The sequence below is a fragment of the Bipolaris maydis genome (genome assembly GCF_028858645.1).
Source record: "Bipolaris maydis strain C4 unplaced genomic scaffold PSV08scaffold_2, whole genome shotgun sequence".
Taxonomy (NCBI): domain Eukaryota; kingdom Fungi; phylum Ascomycota; class Dothideomycetes; order Pleosporales; family Pleosporaceae; genus Bipolaris; species Bipolaris maydis.
The window spans coordinates 2,279,490-2,296,520 of record NW_027093858.1 but is presented as its reverse complement, the minus strand read 5'-3'; the positions used below and the strand labels follow the sequence as shown (position 1 = coordinate 2,296,520).

Sequence of the window (17,031 nt, the reverse complement as noted above, 5' to 3'; positions counted from 1 at the left end):
TCCTTACTAAGACGTAGATGTTTTTGGTTTTCATGATAGCTCAGAGTTGCTCTTCGATAGATGACAAGATATCAGGTGTTTTATTTTTTTGGTTCCACGCTTTTAAATATAAGTCTCTCTCTCCCACCTTACCTATCCGATCTAAAACTCCAAAGCCGCCTTCTTCGTCTGTACCTCCTGTCCTTCACTCTTCTCCACCTCCGCCTTCGGCCCCTTACCCTTCCTATACACTCTCGCATCCCTAGGGTCAAATCCACCATTGCCCCAAAGCGCCCATTCAGGCGTCTCGTCACCAACATAGTCTTCTGGTCGCCACCCCACGACCTTGCCGTCCTCCATACGCGTGCCCTGCACCTTCCCCTCGTTCAAGTCAAAAAAGCGCTCAAAATCAATTCGAGTAGCCCACCGCCCATCCCTCATAAAGCGCGTGCGATCCGCCAAAAGGACACAGCACGAATGCGCATGTTCAGCCCCAATACCATATTGCAGCCCCCGACTATTCAATTCCTTCTCCAGCTCAGTCACAAACTCCGCCACTTCCTCGTAAAAAGGCACGTTTTGCATGGTGAGTCCTGCGGAGCCAGCGGCAGATGTACCACAGTACGTCACACCTTTTACCTCGACAAATCCAGGCAGCGCGCGCTCGACGAGATCGGCGTAGCCGCGTACTTCCTCGGCCATGTTGAAGCCTTTTACAAGCGTGAGACGGAACACGGTGCGTTGTTCGAAGCGGCGGTTGCGCAGGATATCGAGACAAGCGCAGAAGCGTTCCCAGAAGTCACGGTGGAGGGGACGGTCAATCTTGCGGAGGCTGTCTTTGTTGGAGGCGTCGATGGAGACGTATAGTTGGGTTACGGGGATGAGCGAGGCGAGTTGGGCCGGGTGCTGTGCGTTGCAGACTAGGAATGTGGAGATGCGGTTCTTGTGCATGATTTCTAGGAGTTGGTTGATGTGCGGGTAGAAGATGGGTTCGCCGACGAGACTTAGGGCGCAGTGCCGGATTCGCATTGCTTCGCTGAAGCGTTCAGCTCTTACACCAGGAACGCCCTTCATCATTTTGATTTTCTTGTAGTGTGCTGCTGTGATGCCGTCAAAGATCATATCGGGGGCGTCTGTGACCCAGCGCCAGGTGGTGCCGACGGGGTTTGTGCCGTGACGCCAGCAGAAGACGCATTTGTTGGAGCAAGACAGAGATGGGGTTGCTTCCATACACAAGTGTGAGGCGATACCATAGAAGGAGTACTTGTAGCAAGATCCCCGACCGCGTAATGCAGACTTGGTCCATCGGCAGATCTTGACACCGGAATGTGAGCCAATGATACTATATCCTTGCTTTGTGAGAGCAGCATGAGTGGGAGAAGTAGTTGGGACCATCTCCTTTGGAGCAGGAGCGGACTTGGGTTTAGGCGCAGATTTCTTATAGGTTGTGAAGTCAATGGGTATCGGCGATGACGAAGAGTTGACCATGGAGCCCAAGTCTTCGACGTCGTCAACTCGTGAGGATTGACCGTTTCCGTCCTCAGCATCATCCACATCTTCCTCTTCACTCTCAGCAGGATCACCACTACCTGGCACACCCTCGCCAAGCCCTCGTCCTTCAGCAAGCTCGACCAGCGCGTCCTGAACCCCAACTCTCCATTCTTCCAAACGCTTTTCTGCATCATTTTTAACATCACCCATTCCGAGAGGATATGCTCGCTTTCTTCCAGTCAACCTCGCCATCCACTTGTCAACCTCCCTAGCTTGACTACAAAAGCCTTCCTCTTCTGTTGGCCATCCCTCCTTGTCTCCAAATCCAAAAACGGAATATCCAAGCAACCCACTCAATGGTGCTGTATCGATACGGAAGTCATTGTGTGTTTCTTGAAGACTCTCAATAAATATATCCAGGACAGTATCGATGTTGTACGTGGGCATGAGGATGATGTAGAAGTACTTGACGTTGGCGTTGGTCTTTGGTGGGGTAACAAAATAGTCATCGTGTTCAATGTACGAAAGGTCATGGGTCTGAGGCTCGAGGAAAGAAGAGGCCTGATCGCAGCCAGTCGTCCACTCTGTGATTGTCTTTGCGAATTGTGCAGCATAGCGCTCGGTTGTACCAGAAAGCGACTGGAAGAAGACCAGGGGCTGTATCTTGTCCGTTTTGTGATCGAAGTCTAGAGCTGGCGCCACACTCTTCTTTGGTATTTTCCTACCCTTGACCATCTTGGGTCCCTTTTTTGATTTTGTGGCCGCAACCACAGCGCCTGTGTCATCCTCGGCATGGTTATCAACATTGAGGTCTGGAGAACTGAGGGTCGTGGTGTATTCTGGGAGCCACTCAGGCTTGAGCTCAACTTTTTGCTTTTCTATGGGCGACTGAGGCACAGGCGATGTCGGCAGCTTTTCCCTTCGGTCGCGTGAGTAAATAATGAGGCGCGCAATTGTCGCTACTACGAGCGCTGAGAGCAAAATAGGAAGCCGATGATCGTGCCAGATGAGGAGTACCTCTATGCCAAAGTCAATAATAGATATCAGAATCGAATTCAAATCACTTACCAGCTGGCAGCTGGCCCAACAAGTCATGCAAAGCCATGGCGCTGTTGTGGCGTGGCGCATGGGATGGCATGCATTGTCACGAACTTTTGGCAAACCGCTCGCGTGGGGTCGATTAGCGGGGTCAAATTGCACTCGCCTTATTGGTGGATCGCATCTGCAAAGAACCTTAGGCCGCGGCATGTTTTTTATCTCGATACTTTGTACTTGGCCTGTGAGCTCAATACTACCCAAGCAGAATGCATAACAGGAAGTATCGCACATGGGCCTGTTACCATTGAAGACTCAGGGCATATTCACAACTAATTTGAGAGTCTGAAGAGCTGCTGCAGCGTACGTTGAAATGGAATTTATTTTTCTTCTAATCTAGCATTGCATTCGTAAAATCATAATCCTCATCGGTCTAATCCTCGGCGATGCCATCTAGAGGGCCGCCCACTCGACGGAAAAGGCCCTGACAGGCTCCTTCTCGTTTGCGTCTATCTCCGGATCCTCGCCGCCAATCATGTAGGCCTTCTTCGTTCCTGTACCGAGGCGCCCGCCACCAACCACGTCCAGAAGCTCAAACTTCTGGTCCCAGCCTAGACCAGTCGCAGCAAAGTGACTGTGGTAGCGAAGTGGGTCGCCAGGATACACGTTGTAATGGCAACCAAAGCGCAGGCCAGGCATGTGATAGTAGCCTTTAGAGTGCAGGTACCGGAACAATGGGTAACTGTCCGGTACCTTTGGGGGAGGGGCCGCAGTCTCCTTGGCAGGAGTCGCCAGCGGTGGATATGAGGTTGTAGGCGTAACGAAGTGCTTCTGACCTGCAACACCTTTCACAGTGTTGCTCTTGGTAGAAGGTTCAGGTTCAGTAGGAACAGACACTGGTTCAAAGAGAGACTCTTCAGGTGCGGGAACTGAGGCAGTTACAGACACAGTTACAGGCGCAGGAGAGTCAATTTTTGGTGGTTTGACTTGTACCCATGACTCTGAGAAGCTTGAGCCCTTCATGATGAACCCAAGACCAGAATGCGCAAGATCAGAAGTGCTGGGTTCTGAACTAACAGGACTGGAACTGCTGGTAGTACTAGGGCTTGGGTCGACCCTGGCGAGTTCCACTGGCATGTATGAGTCGGAGAAGCTCGATCCTTTCATGATGAAGCCCAGACGGGAGCCTGAAAGACTTGAGTCATCCACTTTGAGCGTTTGTTCAGACACCGGGCTTGCAGCAAGACTGGCGTTGTCTGTCTTTAAACCCTTATCGCGCAGGGCCCTTTCCTTCCTCCTCTCTGCAGCCTCCCTCTGTTCCTTGGCTACTTCTTCTCCTCTCTTATCCATCTCAGCCATGTACCTGAGTCTGTCCTCTCTGCTCATCTTCGCAAAGTTTTCTTCATGAAACTGCGCATCATCCACGATATACGCAGCGCCTTTATCGACGAGTACCCGAGCCTCTTCCGGCATAAGTTCCAGCGGTACGCCCAGAAAAACGTTCTGCTGGCTGAGGTTCGGGATCGTGCCCACCAAGAGTCCGCAGATGTTGTGCGCGCGACGGCAGTGCGCAATGACGTCCACATCGAAGAGGAGGTAGCGACCGCCGACGAGGGAGATGGGAAATGGTTCCTTGATTGGGTTGGGTGCTGGCGCTTGCGCCATTGTGTGATCTGAAGCGAGGCAAAGGTTAGTTTCATATAGGTCAATGTAGCGGTGAGGTGAGACGCTGAGTTGGCTAGAGGATCAGAGTGTGAATACAATATTGAATCACCATGGTCCCATCTTGTGGGAGTCAGGGGATTGACAGATTATTGGGTATTCATCATGTAAGGCGCAAAAAGCAAGGAGCGAAAAAAAAAGATTTTGCTTACCTGTCACTTGTGAGGTTTCATGGTGAAAGTCGTGAGGAGAAAGGAAAGAGTTAAAGGTAAAGCTCGACTTTTCAGCAGCCTCGCTTAGCTAGCGTGACAAGGGCAAGGTCCCCGCAACACCGGAGGCGGACGCGACAGGCTCGCCTTTGACATATCAACACAGCGGCAGCAGCATCATGGCACCACCGTACTTTGCAGGATCTACGAATGGCCAGGAGGGAGCGACACCAAAGACATATTTCGAGCAGCAGCGCGAGATGCTGGTGACGGAGATTGCTCAAGTGCGTCCAATGTTACGGCCTGCACACCGACATTGTGGCCCGCCAATGTCGCTGCAACAATCTAGCGCTTGCGTGCTAACCATGGTCGCAGAGCCTAGAAGTCGTCTTGCAAAATATCAACAAACTCAACCGCTCGCTCGAAGAAATCACGTCGGTGGGCAACGAATTCGCGCCCGTCGAGTCGCTGTGGAGTCACTTTGAGAATGTCATGGCCAAGGACCCCAACGAACAGCAGGAGAGCACGCAAGAGGGGGCCACTGAGCATGAAGGCGAGACAGAGGTGCCCGATGAGAGGAAATGAAAGAGCAGAGGACCCCTGTTGATAATATAACGAGGATACGGCAAGACGCCGCGCAGTGTTGCGCACGGTAAATGGTTCATTTAAACCTGAACAAGGCGTTACGGGAAGATGATGCAATGATACCCCTGAGCAAGTCACCACTAGTAAAATGCTTGTCATAGGGCTGGAAATCGAGCATGGTTCAAAAAAAAGACTGCGCTTCATTTACTCCCTGGGCGCAGGCAAAGCCAAGAAAGCAGGTTCGCTATGCGCTCATACTAAATACCGAATACAGATACAAGAAAAAGGGAAATGATATTGTTGGCGTTTGGACTCGCTATGTCCATTGTCGTGCCAAAGAAAAACCAAAAACGCCCCCAAAACATGTACATGAAAAGACTCAACCAGGATGTGTTGGAAGGAAGAGACATGTCAGGACAGTAAGGGAGGGCGGGCAGCGTGTGGTCATTAAAACATATTGATCGTATCGTCCAGCGTCGTCAAATGGAGATTACAAGACGGTGCAGCCGCTGCGCTTCTTCTTCTTGCCACCACCAGCGGGGAGGGGCGTCGTTGTGTTTCCTCTTGATGTTGAGTTTGCAGTGCCGAGGCGGCGGTCTTGTTGCTCCTTGTGCTCGTCGCCAACGGCCATGGTGACGGCCATGTCGAAGATTTCCTCGACACCGTCTTGTTCTTTACTGCTGCACTCCATGTAGACGGCGCCCATTTTCTCGGCCACGGCACGGCCCTGGTCCGAGGTGACGGGCGTCAGGCCTTGTGTCTTGAGGAGCTCGATGCAGTTCTTTTTGTTGCGCAGGTCGGATTTGAGGCCAAGCAACATGAGCGGTGTGGTTGGGCAGAAGTGGAGAACCTCGGGGTACCACTGAGTCGTGTCAGTGCATGCATGGATGTGCTGGCTCAGCTAGCTCTCTTACCTTGTCCATGACGTTTTCTAGCGAATTCGGGCAATCAATTGCAAAGCAGACAAAGATGACATCTGTCTCTGGGTAGGAGAGAGGGCGCAATCGGTCGTACTCCTCCTGGCCGGCCGTGTCCCATAGGGCCAGCTCGACCATCTTGCCCGAGGGCGGATGGGGCGTGTGGGTGATGTAGTTTTCGAAGACGGTGGGCACGTATTTCTGGGGCGCATTAGTCTCTGTGATGATGATGATGATGATCTTTGTGTTGCTGTTGCTGCTGGCAGCGTTGCAGGCGGACGTACCTCTGGAAAGTTGCCGGAGCTGTAGCTGATGAGCAAGCACGTCTTTCCACAGCCGCCATCGCCGACAACAACGAGCTTTTTCGAGTAGGCGGGTGGCTCGGTGATTGCTGTGTCGCGCGTGTTGGTAGTGCCGTATGAACTGACGGTGCCATTGCTGTTGCGCTCACTGGGGGTGCGTGCATGGCCGCGGACAGGGCCCATTGATGAGACGGGCGACTTTGTGCTCTGCTTGCGCCGCAGGTAGTCGTAGTTTTGCGAGGTGGCGGCCATTGTGCGTATGGGGCGTATGTGGTGGTATCTCTGGCGAGATGGTGGTGGTGGGCGGGCTGGTGCTGCACGGGATGGTGAGCAGGGAGAGGGTATGAATGAAGACACACAGAACAAAGCAGAGCAGAGCTGGAGCGGGAGAGCGTGTGGGGAGCGAGTGGTCGGGGCTTAAGAGAGGCGCATGTTGACTGTTGGCAGCACTCGGTCGCATATGGCAACCGCGCTACAGCGCCAGCGGCTCGCTAAGCTAGCGCCGAGTGTCAACGCCCGCCTGTCCTCGTCGCTCGTTCCGTGGCCTGGCAGACGGCGGGCGCACAGCCCTACCACCACCAACCCGACCACTCACTGTCACCACCACGACCACGGCCACGACCACGCCGGCTGCAAGTACGCACCACCACGACGACAAAACCGCCCCCGCCCAGCATCAATCGCCTGGACATGCACAAGCGACTGGCGCGCCCGACTCCTTCGTCTCCTCCTCCTCTTCCCCGCTGCCGCCATGCCTCCGCAACATGAGGCGCCGCCGCCGCCAGCCATGACAAAACCCAAGCTGGACGCCGGCAACAAGGGCCACGACCACTACGCCCAGCAGCTTCCCAAATGGCGCAATGCCCTGCGCAACCGCCTCATCCCCATTGTGCGCTGGGAGACGCCGTGGCTGGCCTTACTGCAGGATAAGCTGCGCTCGCCCTTCCTCGACTCCTACTTTGCCTATACCGCAAACCTCGGCACCCACACCTTCTTCATGGTCTTCCTGCCCATCCAGTTCTGGTGTGGCTACACCAGTGTCGGCCGAGCGTATGTCGTGCGCTGCTGTCCTTGACTGCGCTGCAATGGCTGACGTGCACAGGACTGTCTTCATGCTTGCCGCGGGTGTCTACAGCACCGGCTTCCTCAAGGACCTGCTCTGCCTCCCCCGCCCCCTCTCACCTCCTCTCGCCCGTATCTCCATGTCAGGCTCGGCTGCGCTCGAATACGGCTTCCCCTCGTCGCACTCTGCCAATGCCGTCTCCGTGGCTTTTTATGCCATCTACACGTTGCGCCAGTCGGCCCAGCAGGACAACGCTAACCTCAAGATGGGCCTCCAGGCCCTTTTCTACTTTTACGCACTGTCCATCATAGCCGGCCGCCTCTACTGCGGCATGCACGGATTCCTCGACGTCATAGTAGGTAGTGTTATGGGGGCCCTCATCACCACCTTCCAGCTCGTCTACGGCGACTGGATGGACTCGTGGGTCTTTAGTGGCAGCACACTGCACATTTTCATCGCGACATTGGTAGTCTGTGTTCTCGTCCGCGTCCATCCGGAGCCCGCCGACGACTGCCCCTGCTACGACGATAGCGTCTCATTCGCTGGCGTCGTTATCGGCATAAACCTTGGTGCCTGGCACTATGCCCAAACGGGCTATGCCCTGCAAGACGCATATCCCTCCTCGGTCCCCTTCGACTTGCACGAGATGGGCTTGCTCAAAGCAACCATTCGAATCCTCTTGGGCGTCGTTGTCATCTTTGTCTGGAGAGCAACCATGAAGCCTGCCCTGTTCACCATACTACCTCCAATCTTCCGTCTGCTTGAACAGGCTCGCTGGAACATGCCTCGCGCATTCTTCCTGAATGCGTCCAAGTACAGTTCGATTAAACCTTTTGCAGATGACGATAATGTCATTCCGCCTGCATCTGAGCTGCCGCACATGTTGAAGAATCTCGCTCAACCACGCAAGCGATCCGTCTCGGTTGGCCCTCAATCCGCTGCAGATGCATATGAGACGCTTGCGTATCGCAACCGCAGGCGCCGTGAAAGCGTAAACTCGATAGACGGTGCTGTTCCAGAGAATTCGGCATGGGTACCAAGCCCAGCGATGCCCGACACACCCAATGCAGAGAAATCGGACCCCCTCCTTGGTGCACGTCTGCTGCCAACGCCAATGGCATCTCGCGTCCATTCGTACGAACAGATGATGGGCACGGGTAAGGTGCAACTGCCCGATACCAATACATTGACACCACCAGAGAGTGATACAGATACTGCAAGCGGTATCTGCAAAACCGTACACGAGCCATCTGAAGAGGAGAATGAGAAGCGCGAGATTTTCATGATGCTTACGAAGCCACGAGTTCGCTACGACGTCGAAGTTGTAACAAAGCTGATCGTCTATACTGGTATGTCAACCATGATTTCTTGCAAGCACACGCTAACGCATTTTAGGTATTGCGTATATAGCTGTTGCAGGAAACCCTATATTATTTGAGTTTTTGGGATTGGGTATGGGCAACAAAGCGTAATTGACCAGGATTTTAAGTTTCGTTTTACACTTTTGTAAACATATTTCTAGCATATTTCACTGCTCCTAGATGGATGCACTTAATACACTTATCGTTAAATGTTGTCTCGGGAAATGTTTTGGTAGCTTGGGGTGGCGTATCGGGCTCGTTCAAATGCGGTAGGCGATAGCCGTTTATGAGGTAATCTTGGCGAACAATTACACGCCCCCCCCCTTCCAACCAATTAACTACATAATGTTCGACGACAGGCCAAAGAAACTATCACCTCGACTACAATAATCATCATCAACAATTATCATTCAACTCAACTCCGGTGAAACAAAATCAGAATCCGTCTCGGATCAAACCATCGGATGAGATGAGCATAGACGTTTATCAAGAGTTACATTGTCATATGACACCACTCCACGTATGCGCCGAGGAATCTACACAAGACCCAGCCGAGGTATAGTTGATATGAGAGCAGTACAGCCGAGTGGAACAAGAGTGGCAGGGGCAAAGAAGGATCATAAGAGGGCACAGCCGGCAAACTTCGCTCCAAGCAGTACTGCAGATGCAGAGAAACCTGACTGACGCATGCGACCGCGTCAGTCTGTGCGATCAACCGCCACGAAATCTCGATTGTGCGCCCGAATCATTGCTGCACCGCCAGGCCGCCTGAACCCGTCTACACTAGTATACATTGACGTCATGACTTGGCACCGCCACAGCCCAGCTTACCGTCAGCATAACTACGTACCACTGGCAGGTCTAATTACTGTGATATCACAATAACCGGTAGCAATCCAATTGTAAACACCTGAACATGTCAAACGATATCACCCACAATAGGTCTGGCCTGAAGGAATTTTTGGCGTCCATTGCGACCATTTCGGGAGATTTGTCAAATATTACTGCACCGCCATTCGTACTCGCAGACAACTCAACCGTGGAGATACCACAGTATTGGGCAGATCACCCGTATCTTTGGGCTGCACCGGCAACTGAGGAAAACCCAGAAAAGCGGGCATTGCTCGTATTGAAGAACTTTCTTTGTTCACTACGCGGCCAACAGTATGGAGGACGAAGGGAAGAGGACGGCGTTAAGAAACCTTTGAATGCCTTTCTTGGAGAAATTTTCATGGGGGGCTGGAACATGGAAGACCTGGGCGAAACGAGGTTGGTGTCTGAGCAGGTCGGACATCACCCGCCAGTCACTGCATGCTATTTGTGGAATAACCATGTCGGTATTCGCGCCGAAGGTTTCACTGAGCAGGAAATCACTTTCAACGGGAACGTGGCTATCAAGCAGAAGGGCTACGCATTAGTCCATGTTGATAAATACGACGAAGACTATCTACTTCCTTTGCCCAGCATCAAAGTCAAAGGTCTCCTTAGTGGCGTTCCGCACCCCGAACTCTACGGCGATTACTCGCTCATCTGCTCCAATGGATACATATCGCATATACACTTTGAAGGCAAATCACTGCTCGGGTTTGGACAAAAGAATAGTTTTCATGCGCGCTTCTTCCACAAGGATAACCCTTCTGATATCATCTACATCCTTGAAGGCACATGGAACAGCACTTTTACCGTCAAGGATGCACGTAGCGGCACAGAAATCGAAACCTGTGACGTACGCAGCATCAAGCAACAGCCCATGGACGTCCCTGACCTGTCCGAGCAAGATCCATGGGAGTCGAGAAAGGCATGGCAACACGTCATCTCCGCATTACGCAGAGGTGATATGAGGGGCGTTGTCAAGGCGAAGAGCGAAGTTGAAAATGGTCAAAGACAAATGCGTAAGGACGAGCAAGCAAAAGGCGAGACATTTACCCCCGTCTTCTTCAAGCGAGTAGACAAGGACCCTATATTTGAGGAGTTGGTCCAGTGTGACCCACAGGGTTTTACGATTGACCCCAAAGCCGGCATATGGAAAGTGGACAAGGAGGCTGCAGAGAACAAATCGAGACCCTTCCACGGTGATCTGACGCCGTCGAACCAACGAACTAGCAATCCGCAGCCGCATTCTCAACAACACAGCAGAAATAATAGCACCGCAGAAAGCGGACAGGATCCGCAGTGTGGTGGAGCAGATATGGAGACTGCAGCTGACAGCATTAGTGGAGCAGCGGCATCTAGGGGGTGCCCGGCGCCGTCGTCACCTTCGGACTCATCGCCTCGAAATGGTGCACGACTAACACTCCCCGTCCATGACGCTAGCTCTACTAGTTGTACGCCGGCACAGGATAGTGCTAGCCCTCCTGAATCGCCGACCTCAACCTCCTCCTCCTCTTCATCATCAGTAGCGACAGAAGCGACGGAAACTACTACCCATAGTCCTGTCGAGCCGTCTGATCAACAAGTCGAAGACTTCTTACGCGCGAAAACGGGTAATGTCCGTTGATCCCGCTCTTTTTCTTTTTCTTTCCATCTCCCCCTCTTCCAACCAAAAACAAATAGTTTCTATCCTCGTATTCTTGTAGCTTCCCACCCCTCCGATTTTTGTTCTAACCCTTTTTCTTTTCTTTTTCTTTGGCATTTGTTGCACACTTGGGAATCGGACTCGGCATTCTTTGCCGTCGTCTGTGTGTCAACGCTAAAAAAAATCGTTCCTTCGTGTAACCACAGACGAAGCTTCCTTTTCCCCCCTGGCTTCTCGCTTCTCGCTTCACATGTGGCAAAAATGGGTCCCCAAAATTCTTATTCAGCAAGAGTGAGGTTCAAGTAAAAGTAGTCGGGGCCAAATATGCCGTTCCGCGGAGCGGAACTTATTTCTTTGTGGAAAAATTTGGAACTAAGGGGGGAAAAATGAATCCAAGGGTCCTAGCCTAGACCCTGGTTTTTTTTGGTTCCTGTTTGGCGCTGTTTCTTTCTGCCCTATCCTGCTTCTTTCGGGAAGTTTTTTTGGGGTTTGGTGGCGGTTGCTTCCTTTTTTTCCCTTCTTAGCAGACTTTTTGTTTCGGGAGCTGCCGCCGCGGCGACGGGCCTTGAGCTTGAGGGCTTTTAGGGCTATGGGGTGTAGTAGTATGGAGCTGTCAGTCGGTCAGGTGGGAGAGATTATTGCCACGACAAATTCGACCTAGACATTTCTTTGCAAAAGTCACTGGATTGAAATGTTTGTCTGTTTTGATAGTTGAGATTATTGGCTTTCTATTGTATGTAGTATTAACTATTTTTGCATCCCGTCAAAAGAACGAGACGGTTTTTTCGCAGAAGTGTGTCTGCTTCAAATCTATATGTCGCTTTCGTCGCTGGCATCAAATTAAATTAATCCGGTTTGTTTTGTTGGCTTTTTTTTGGTCGTATCTTTGGACTTTGTTTTTTTTTTTCGCGAAGGAACCAGACATCTCATCGGTTTGCGCGCTCCTGCTCAATGTACGTCTCCCGTGTGATTTCACCTATGCGGCACTCCTCGTCTGAAATTTTGCTTCCTCCGCCCTTTATCCGCCATGTGGAGAACCCTTTGTCCGTCTTCTCGTTCTCAGCAGAGAGATCATCTCGTAGCCGTATGGGCGCAAGGTTGCCCATGCCGTAGTCTTCGTCGAGCTCCTTTGACGGACCCCCCTTTTCGGTCTGGAAGAGAGATTTCGTCATGCTGTAGATGGAGGGTTTCTTGCGGGACTGGCTCGAAGTCGGGTCGCCGTTCCATTGTGGTGTGCGCATACCGGATGGCGTAGAGGGGCTGAAAGCTGATGATAGGTTAAGCGTTGTCGCGATTTCTCGCCAGAGGGGACGCAGAGTGGCAAGGGAACCGGCGGTAATGGCTAGTCCTTGCTCGATATCGGACCAAATGGCAATATCCACTGTAGCCCACAAGAAGTCTGGATCTTTAAAGTCCATGACGTAGGCCATGCGGACGACAACTGCTACACTTGCACTGAGGGGCCATGGGTCAGCAACTGTAGAACCAAAGACAGGGAAGTGGGTTCTACTCACACGCAAGCCATCCCCAGGACTGGAATCAACATGGCCTTCGTCTTGGTGGACATGTTCAGTGACCAGATGAGGAAAAAGGGCAAGATGGCAAAGGTAAAGTCGCTAATAACTGAGATGGCGCTGTACAAGAATGTCAGGCCAATAATGATGTCCACATTGACGCAGTAGCCGCCCTTGATTTGTCTGTCCCAAAAGAAGGAGATTGGGGTGCATTGCAGTAGTGTGACGAAGAAGAAAACCAATCCAGTGAGCATTGTGAGGGCCATGGCGATGTAGATGATCCATTTGTGGAGATTTTGGACAGTGACGCGCAGAAGGAAGAGACCGATGGAAACTTTGGACGTGATCATTGCCCAGCAGTAGGCGATATAGCATAGCCACCAATACTACAACTACTGTTAGCCTTTGCGCCGGCGAAGTTACAAGTTCGAGGGCGTTACCCGAAGAGCTTTGAACTGTTGCTCGTTCGTAAGTGTGCTCATATGGCGTCCAGTGCCATAATGAATACCGCCTATTGCGCACGTTGCAAACATGACATGAAAAAGAAGTGCAGCCATCATCCACCAGTCATCAGCGCCGAAGGCCTTGACGATGCGAGTTCGTGTATAGACCCTTAGAAGAGTGGCTACAAAGGCAAGAGAAACGAATGTGGAGCACACCTGCTACCGTCAGTTCTGTGAATCTGGAGTCTGTAGTCATAGATTCTACATACCGCTTGCAGCACCGGCCCCCTGTTCTCGTGTAGTGATTCCATGGTGATGGCGCAATGTCGGGGAAATCTGGTTCAGACCCAAGTCGCAGCAGAATTTGGAGTAGTTATGCTCCATATATTGTGGTGCCAGAGCATTGGGTATCCATCGTAATGAGTCAAACAGTCCGTTTCGGCAGGTCTCAATGAATGGGTGGCCAGGGAGAGGCGCGGCCCACGGCGCTATTCTTGACACGGGAGGGAGAGTGCCCACCCGCGTTCAAACCATAACTTGCACAGCTCAGCCAACGCTGATCCCAACTCTCATCCCTCCAAAGAGAGACGAGGGGATATCGAGTTAGAGCAATCTCGCCATGCTAGCAGCTAGCCAGCCTCAGCAATCATGGTCCCTAGGCCGAATAAGGCGAAGGATCACAGATGAGTTGAGAAGCGCAATTTGTGAGGATCCAGACCCATGACAGTGCATACAAAGAGAAGCCTTAATCAGCTGGGCACCTAACGGCTTAATGATTCAACTGCCGCTGTCACATTGAGAGTCGGAGACTACGTTCCGGGGGCCGCGATGGATGCCTGGGGCCTTTTGGATCCACCGGCTGGCCTGAGTTGCAGGGCTGTCAAGGCGAGTGGCTTGGTGGAGAGGGCTCTCGTGGAGCGCAGGATGGGTGAGGGGCCCACATTCGTGCAGGAACTGCCGGGTAAAGATGGATGGTTGCGAGATGCTGTGTTGGGATGACATATCCTGTGGTTTCTGCTAAGCGAGATCAAGCACGGTGACGGCGGACAACGTGGGAGCAGGGAGTGCAAGGATGCAGTTGCGGACGGAGTCGGCGACCTTCTGCTCTTGGTTAGCATCAGATCGTGAAACGCCTATCCAAGTGCCGGGGTGACAGATCGTCGTGATTGGACGAGTCAGCGCGGCTCAACAACAGCCGACCCCCTCTCATCCGTGGCTGGTCCAGATACACGGCACGTCGTCCTGCGCGTCGCCCCTTTGCCTCTGCATGCCATCGCACCCAGCTTCCAACGCACACCCAAGCCGCCTGTTATACGCAATTAGCAAATCAAGCAAAAGGGGAACCATCACAGCCACATACGCGGTCATCCGATTGCACAATGCAATCGGGGGGGTGCGCCATCCGACCATGCAAATCAAGCCAAGCTCTCTGCGAACCATGAATCGATTCAAGGCATTCCCGCCTATACCACATAGGAATGTCCCCACGATGCTGGGAGATCGCCCTCAACCATCATCAGGGTGTGAGCACCCAAGTGGAAACAGAACCAGAGACGCCATTGTTGGTGATAGTCGCGCCCGGTCCTACTCTAGCCATCAATGTACCCACTCGCCTACTATGCCCTCCCACCCTGCCGACAGTAGCAGCTGGCGTCGATAGTTACATCCGCTACAGCAAGCGCGATCCGCAATTGCTGCCCTACGATCCCTGCTTCCTCGACCCTTCCCAGCTTCAGCAGACACTCATGGTAGCCGTGTAATGCCCAAACGTTATTCGGATGCTGCCTCGCTCTAGGCAGCGTGTCGTCAAACCCTAGATCAGCCCTGTATGCTCCTGCTGCATCTTCTATTCGGCCCTGCTCCATGAGCAAGGCGGCGTACGCATGTCTGGTCGGCTGCATCCAGGGCCACGGCTCAGCACTAAAGGGTCCCTTTGTCAGTATACTCACTCACAGCTCATCAACGAGGTGGAATTCCTACTAGGTAAGCCCATCATCCCGGTCAATAGCTGTTTCAAGATGCTTGAAGGCCTCTTCAAAATTACCCTTCCGATACTCGAGCTCGCCGTCTAGCATTGCTATCCCGACCTTGAGCACTACATTCGATTTGTTTGGAAAGTCCCCGCAAATACGGGAGGACGGTATCCGCTCTACCGCTGCAATCAGGGCGGCACGTTCCTTCTGTGCCCTCTCGATATCACCAGTAGCGGCATAAGCAACTCCCTTGCCGTAATGAATCATGGCCGTTGTAACACAATGTAAACTCGTATCGTCGGGCATTGGAAGTGCAATCAGTTCTGCCCATCGCCCAAAGCGCACTAGCACATGGACGCGTACTGACGAAAAGTTCTCGAGCCAGTCTGCCATGGGTGGGCTCTCAATGCGCAGGAGTGACACAGGTAGCGAGGCTTCCATGCGATTGACAGCATCCATTGCAACCTTGTACTGCCCCGCAAACATTGCCGCGTATATAAGCGAATGATAGTCATGCATCATGTAAAAGGAGTAGAAGTTCTGTGTCCCATGTTCGGCGACGTACTTCTCGTCTGCCAAGCACGCATCTGCGTTCGAGTCAATGGCACGCCCGTAATCACCAACCAGGATCCAGATGTGACTTGGCATGTGGACCAGATGGCCGGCATCCGGGGTAACTCTTCTCAGATGATCTGCACAGGCTAATGCTGCTTCTGGCGTCTTTGACATTTCCATCAGATGGATGTACAAATGGAGCAGACCAGGGTGTTCCTGGGAGCTAACGTCCTGTAGGGCCTTTTCCAGTATGACCTTTGCCTTGGGTGCATGTGACCCAGGGGTGGCTTCACCCGTCTTGAGATCCCATAGATTCCATGCTGAGAGATTCATGAGAGCATCGGCGTAGAGGCAAGTGATATCCATGTCTTCAGGGAATTGCCTATAGACGTCTTCCATAGCTTTTGCGTACTCCTCGTTACAGGCAATGAACGCGGCTTCGTTCAGGTCCTTGGGAACGCGTACCTGTATCGCGTCGATCAAAGCTCTTTCTGGACCTGTCCTACCGTGTGTATACTGTTTAGCTTTTTCATTTGCCTCGTTTATCTTCTCCAGTGTTGTCTCGAGCTCTTTCTCATCGAATAAGTCCCAAGGTTTATTGTAGTTCGGCCCGAGAGCAAAAGCGAGCTACCATAATCAGGTGTCAATCCGTGCACTATTGTGAAGTTCAGGTTGTATACATACACCCCAATATGCCATGGCGCACTCTGGGTCCTCTTCGATTGCTCTCCCAAAACACCGGGCGGATTCCTCGTGGTTGAATGCATAGCTCCAGATAAAGCCCCGGTCGAACCATGTCTGAGCGTGCGGGGCGGATGTGGTGATCTTTCGAGTATACGAACCAAGATCGTATTGATAGGAGCTGGGATTGTGCATTATAGTTGACGTTACAATACCCTGTATGGGCTCTTTTTTTCAGTGTTAATGTGTCAGTCAGTGTTTACTAGACAAATGGCTGTCTGGAGCTGAATGTACGCCCCGCACTACCAGCTCACTCAAGGTCAGTCTAGCCACATTGAGTCAGGCGCAGCAGGATTTACGTGTCGCTTAACCCTTCTGCGTTGCATTCGACACGTCTTCGTTCATAGCGTGGCTGTTGAATTTAAAGTTGGCCCTAAGTTATAGGGTTTTGTCATTCTGTATACCATCTCGTGCCAAGTGGACCATAAATGGGCATGGCTGCAACCTCACCGCCTATCCCTTTTCAACAATCAGCAATCGTATGAGACAGCAACAGTATTGAGTCAGTGCAATTCCGACCTCTTGGTTGACCGCGTAGTCTATCGGTCCTTTTGTTTTCGACACAATGTTAGTTCTCCTTGTCACTTACAAGATGATATTCATCTTTTTCCAAATAACAGTCCGTCTCCCAATTTGATAAGGGATGACCACTATTTCGACGCTTGGATGGCAACTGGTTAGAAGCT

General features: G+C 52.2%; 7 protein-coding genes across 7 annotated transcripts; 3 read left to right on the top strand and 4 right to left on the bottom strand.

The window, feature by feature from the left end:
• Positions 1-47: 47 nt before the first annotated feature.
• Positions 48-2,603, bottom strand: PSV08DRAFT_195504 (uncharacterized protein). The gene is made up of 2 exons (XM_014228772.1): positions 2,539-2,603; positions 48-2,489 (listed from the first exon to the last, which is right to left on the bottom strand). The coding sequence occupies exons 1-2, from the start codon at positions 2,573-2,575 to the stop codon at positions 142-144; spliced, it is 2,385 nt and encodes a 794-aa protein (XP_014084247.1). The 5' UTR covers positions 2,576-2,603; the 3' UTR covers positions 48-141.
• Positions 2,604-2,869: 266 nt separating this feature from the next.
• On the bottom strand, positions 2,870-4,404 carry PSV08DRAFT_268218 (uncharacterized protein). Its single transcript, XM_014228773.1, has 2 exons — positions 4,380-4,404; positions 2,870-4,178 (listed from the first exon to the last, which is right to left on the bottom strand). The coding sequence occupies exon 2, from the start codon at positions 4,168-4,170 to the stop codon at positions 2,959-2,961; it is 1,212 nt and encodes a 403-aa protein (XP_014084248.1). The 5' UTR covers positions 4,171-4,178; positions 4,380-4,404; the 3' UTR covers positions 2,870-2,958.
• Positions 4,405-4,531: 127 nt separating this feature from the next.
• PSV08DRAFT_384596 (DASH complex subunit Dad1-domain-containing protein) lies at positions 4,532-4,961 on the top strand (the record flags this gene model as incomplete). The annotated part of the gene is made up of 2 exons (XM_014228774.2): positions 4,532-4,660; positions 4,752-4,961. The coding sequence occupies exons 1-2, from the start codon at positions 4,556-4,558 to the stop codon at positions 4,959-4,961; spliced, it is 315 nt and encodes a 104-aa protein (XP_014084249.1). The 5' UTR covers positions 4,532-4,555.
• Positions 4,962-5,308: 347 nt separating this feature from the next.
• Positions 5,309-6,558, bottom strand: PSV08DRAFT_25785 (P-loop containing nucleoside triphosphate hydrolase protein). Its single transcript, XM_014228775.2, has 3 exons — positions 6,163-6,558; positions 5,876-6,079; positions 5,309-5,823 (listed from the first exon to the last, which is right to left on the bottom strand). The coding sequence occupies exons 1-3, from the start codon at positions 6,430-6,432 to the stop codon at positions 5,452-5,454; spliced, it is 846 nt and encodes a 281-aa protein (XP_014084250.1). The 5' UTR covers positions 6,433-6,558; the 3' UTR covers positions 5,309-5,451.
• Positions 6,559-6,967: 409 nt separating this feature from the next.
• PSV08DRAFT_216224 (phosphatidic acid phosphatase type 2/haloperoxidase) lies at positions 6,968-8,813 on the top strand (the record flags this gene model as incomplete). The annotated part of the gene is made up of 3 exons (XM_014228776.2): positions 6,968-7,230; positions 7,283-8,592; positions 8,639-8,813. 3 exons carry the CDS (start codon positions 6,968-6,970, stop codon positions 8,713-8,715), a joined length of 1,650 nt encoding a protein of 549 aa, XP_014084251.1. The 3' UTR covers positions 8,716-8,813.
• A 689-nt stretch (positions 8,814-9,502) lies between these two features.
• On the top strand, positions 9,503-11,108 carry PSV08DRAFT_359210 (uncharacterized protein). Its single transcript, XM_014228777.2, has one exon. The coding sequence runs from the start codon at positions 9,521-9,523 to the stop codon at positions 11,099-11,101; it is 1,581 nt and encodes a 526-aa protein (XP_014084252.1). The 5' UTR covers positions 9,503-9,520; the 3' UTR covers positions 11,102-11,108.
• Positions 11,109-11,747: 639 nt separating this feature from the next.
• On the bottom strand, positions 11,748-16,690 carry PSV08DRAFT_407416 (TPR-like protein; the record flags this gene model as incomplete). The annotated part of the gene is made up of 7 exons (XM_014228780.2): positions 11,748-12,574; positions 12,634-13,019; positions 13,074-13,292; positions 14,741-14,996; positions 15,057-16,231; positions 16,289-16,466; positions 16,677-16,690. The coding sequence occupies 7 exons, from the start codon at positions 16,688-16,690 to the stop codon at positions 12,046-12,048; spliced, it is 2,757 nt and encodes a 918-aa protein (XP_014084255.2). The 3' UTR covers positions 11,748-12,045.
• Positions 16,691-17,031: the final 341 nt, after the last annotated feature.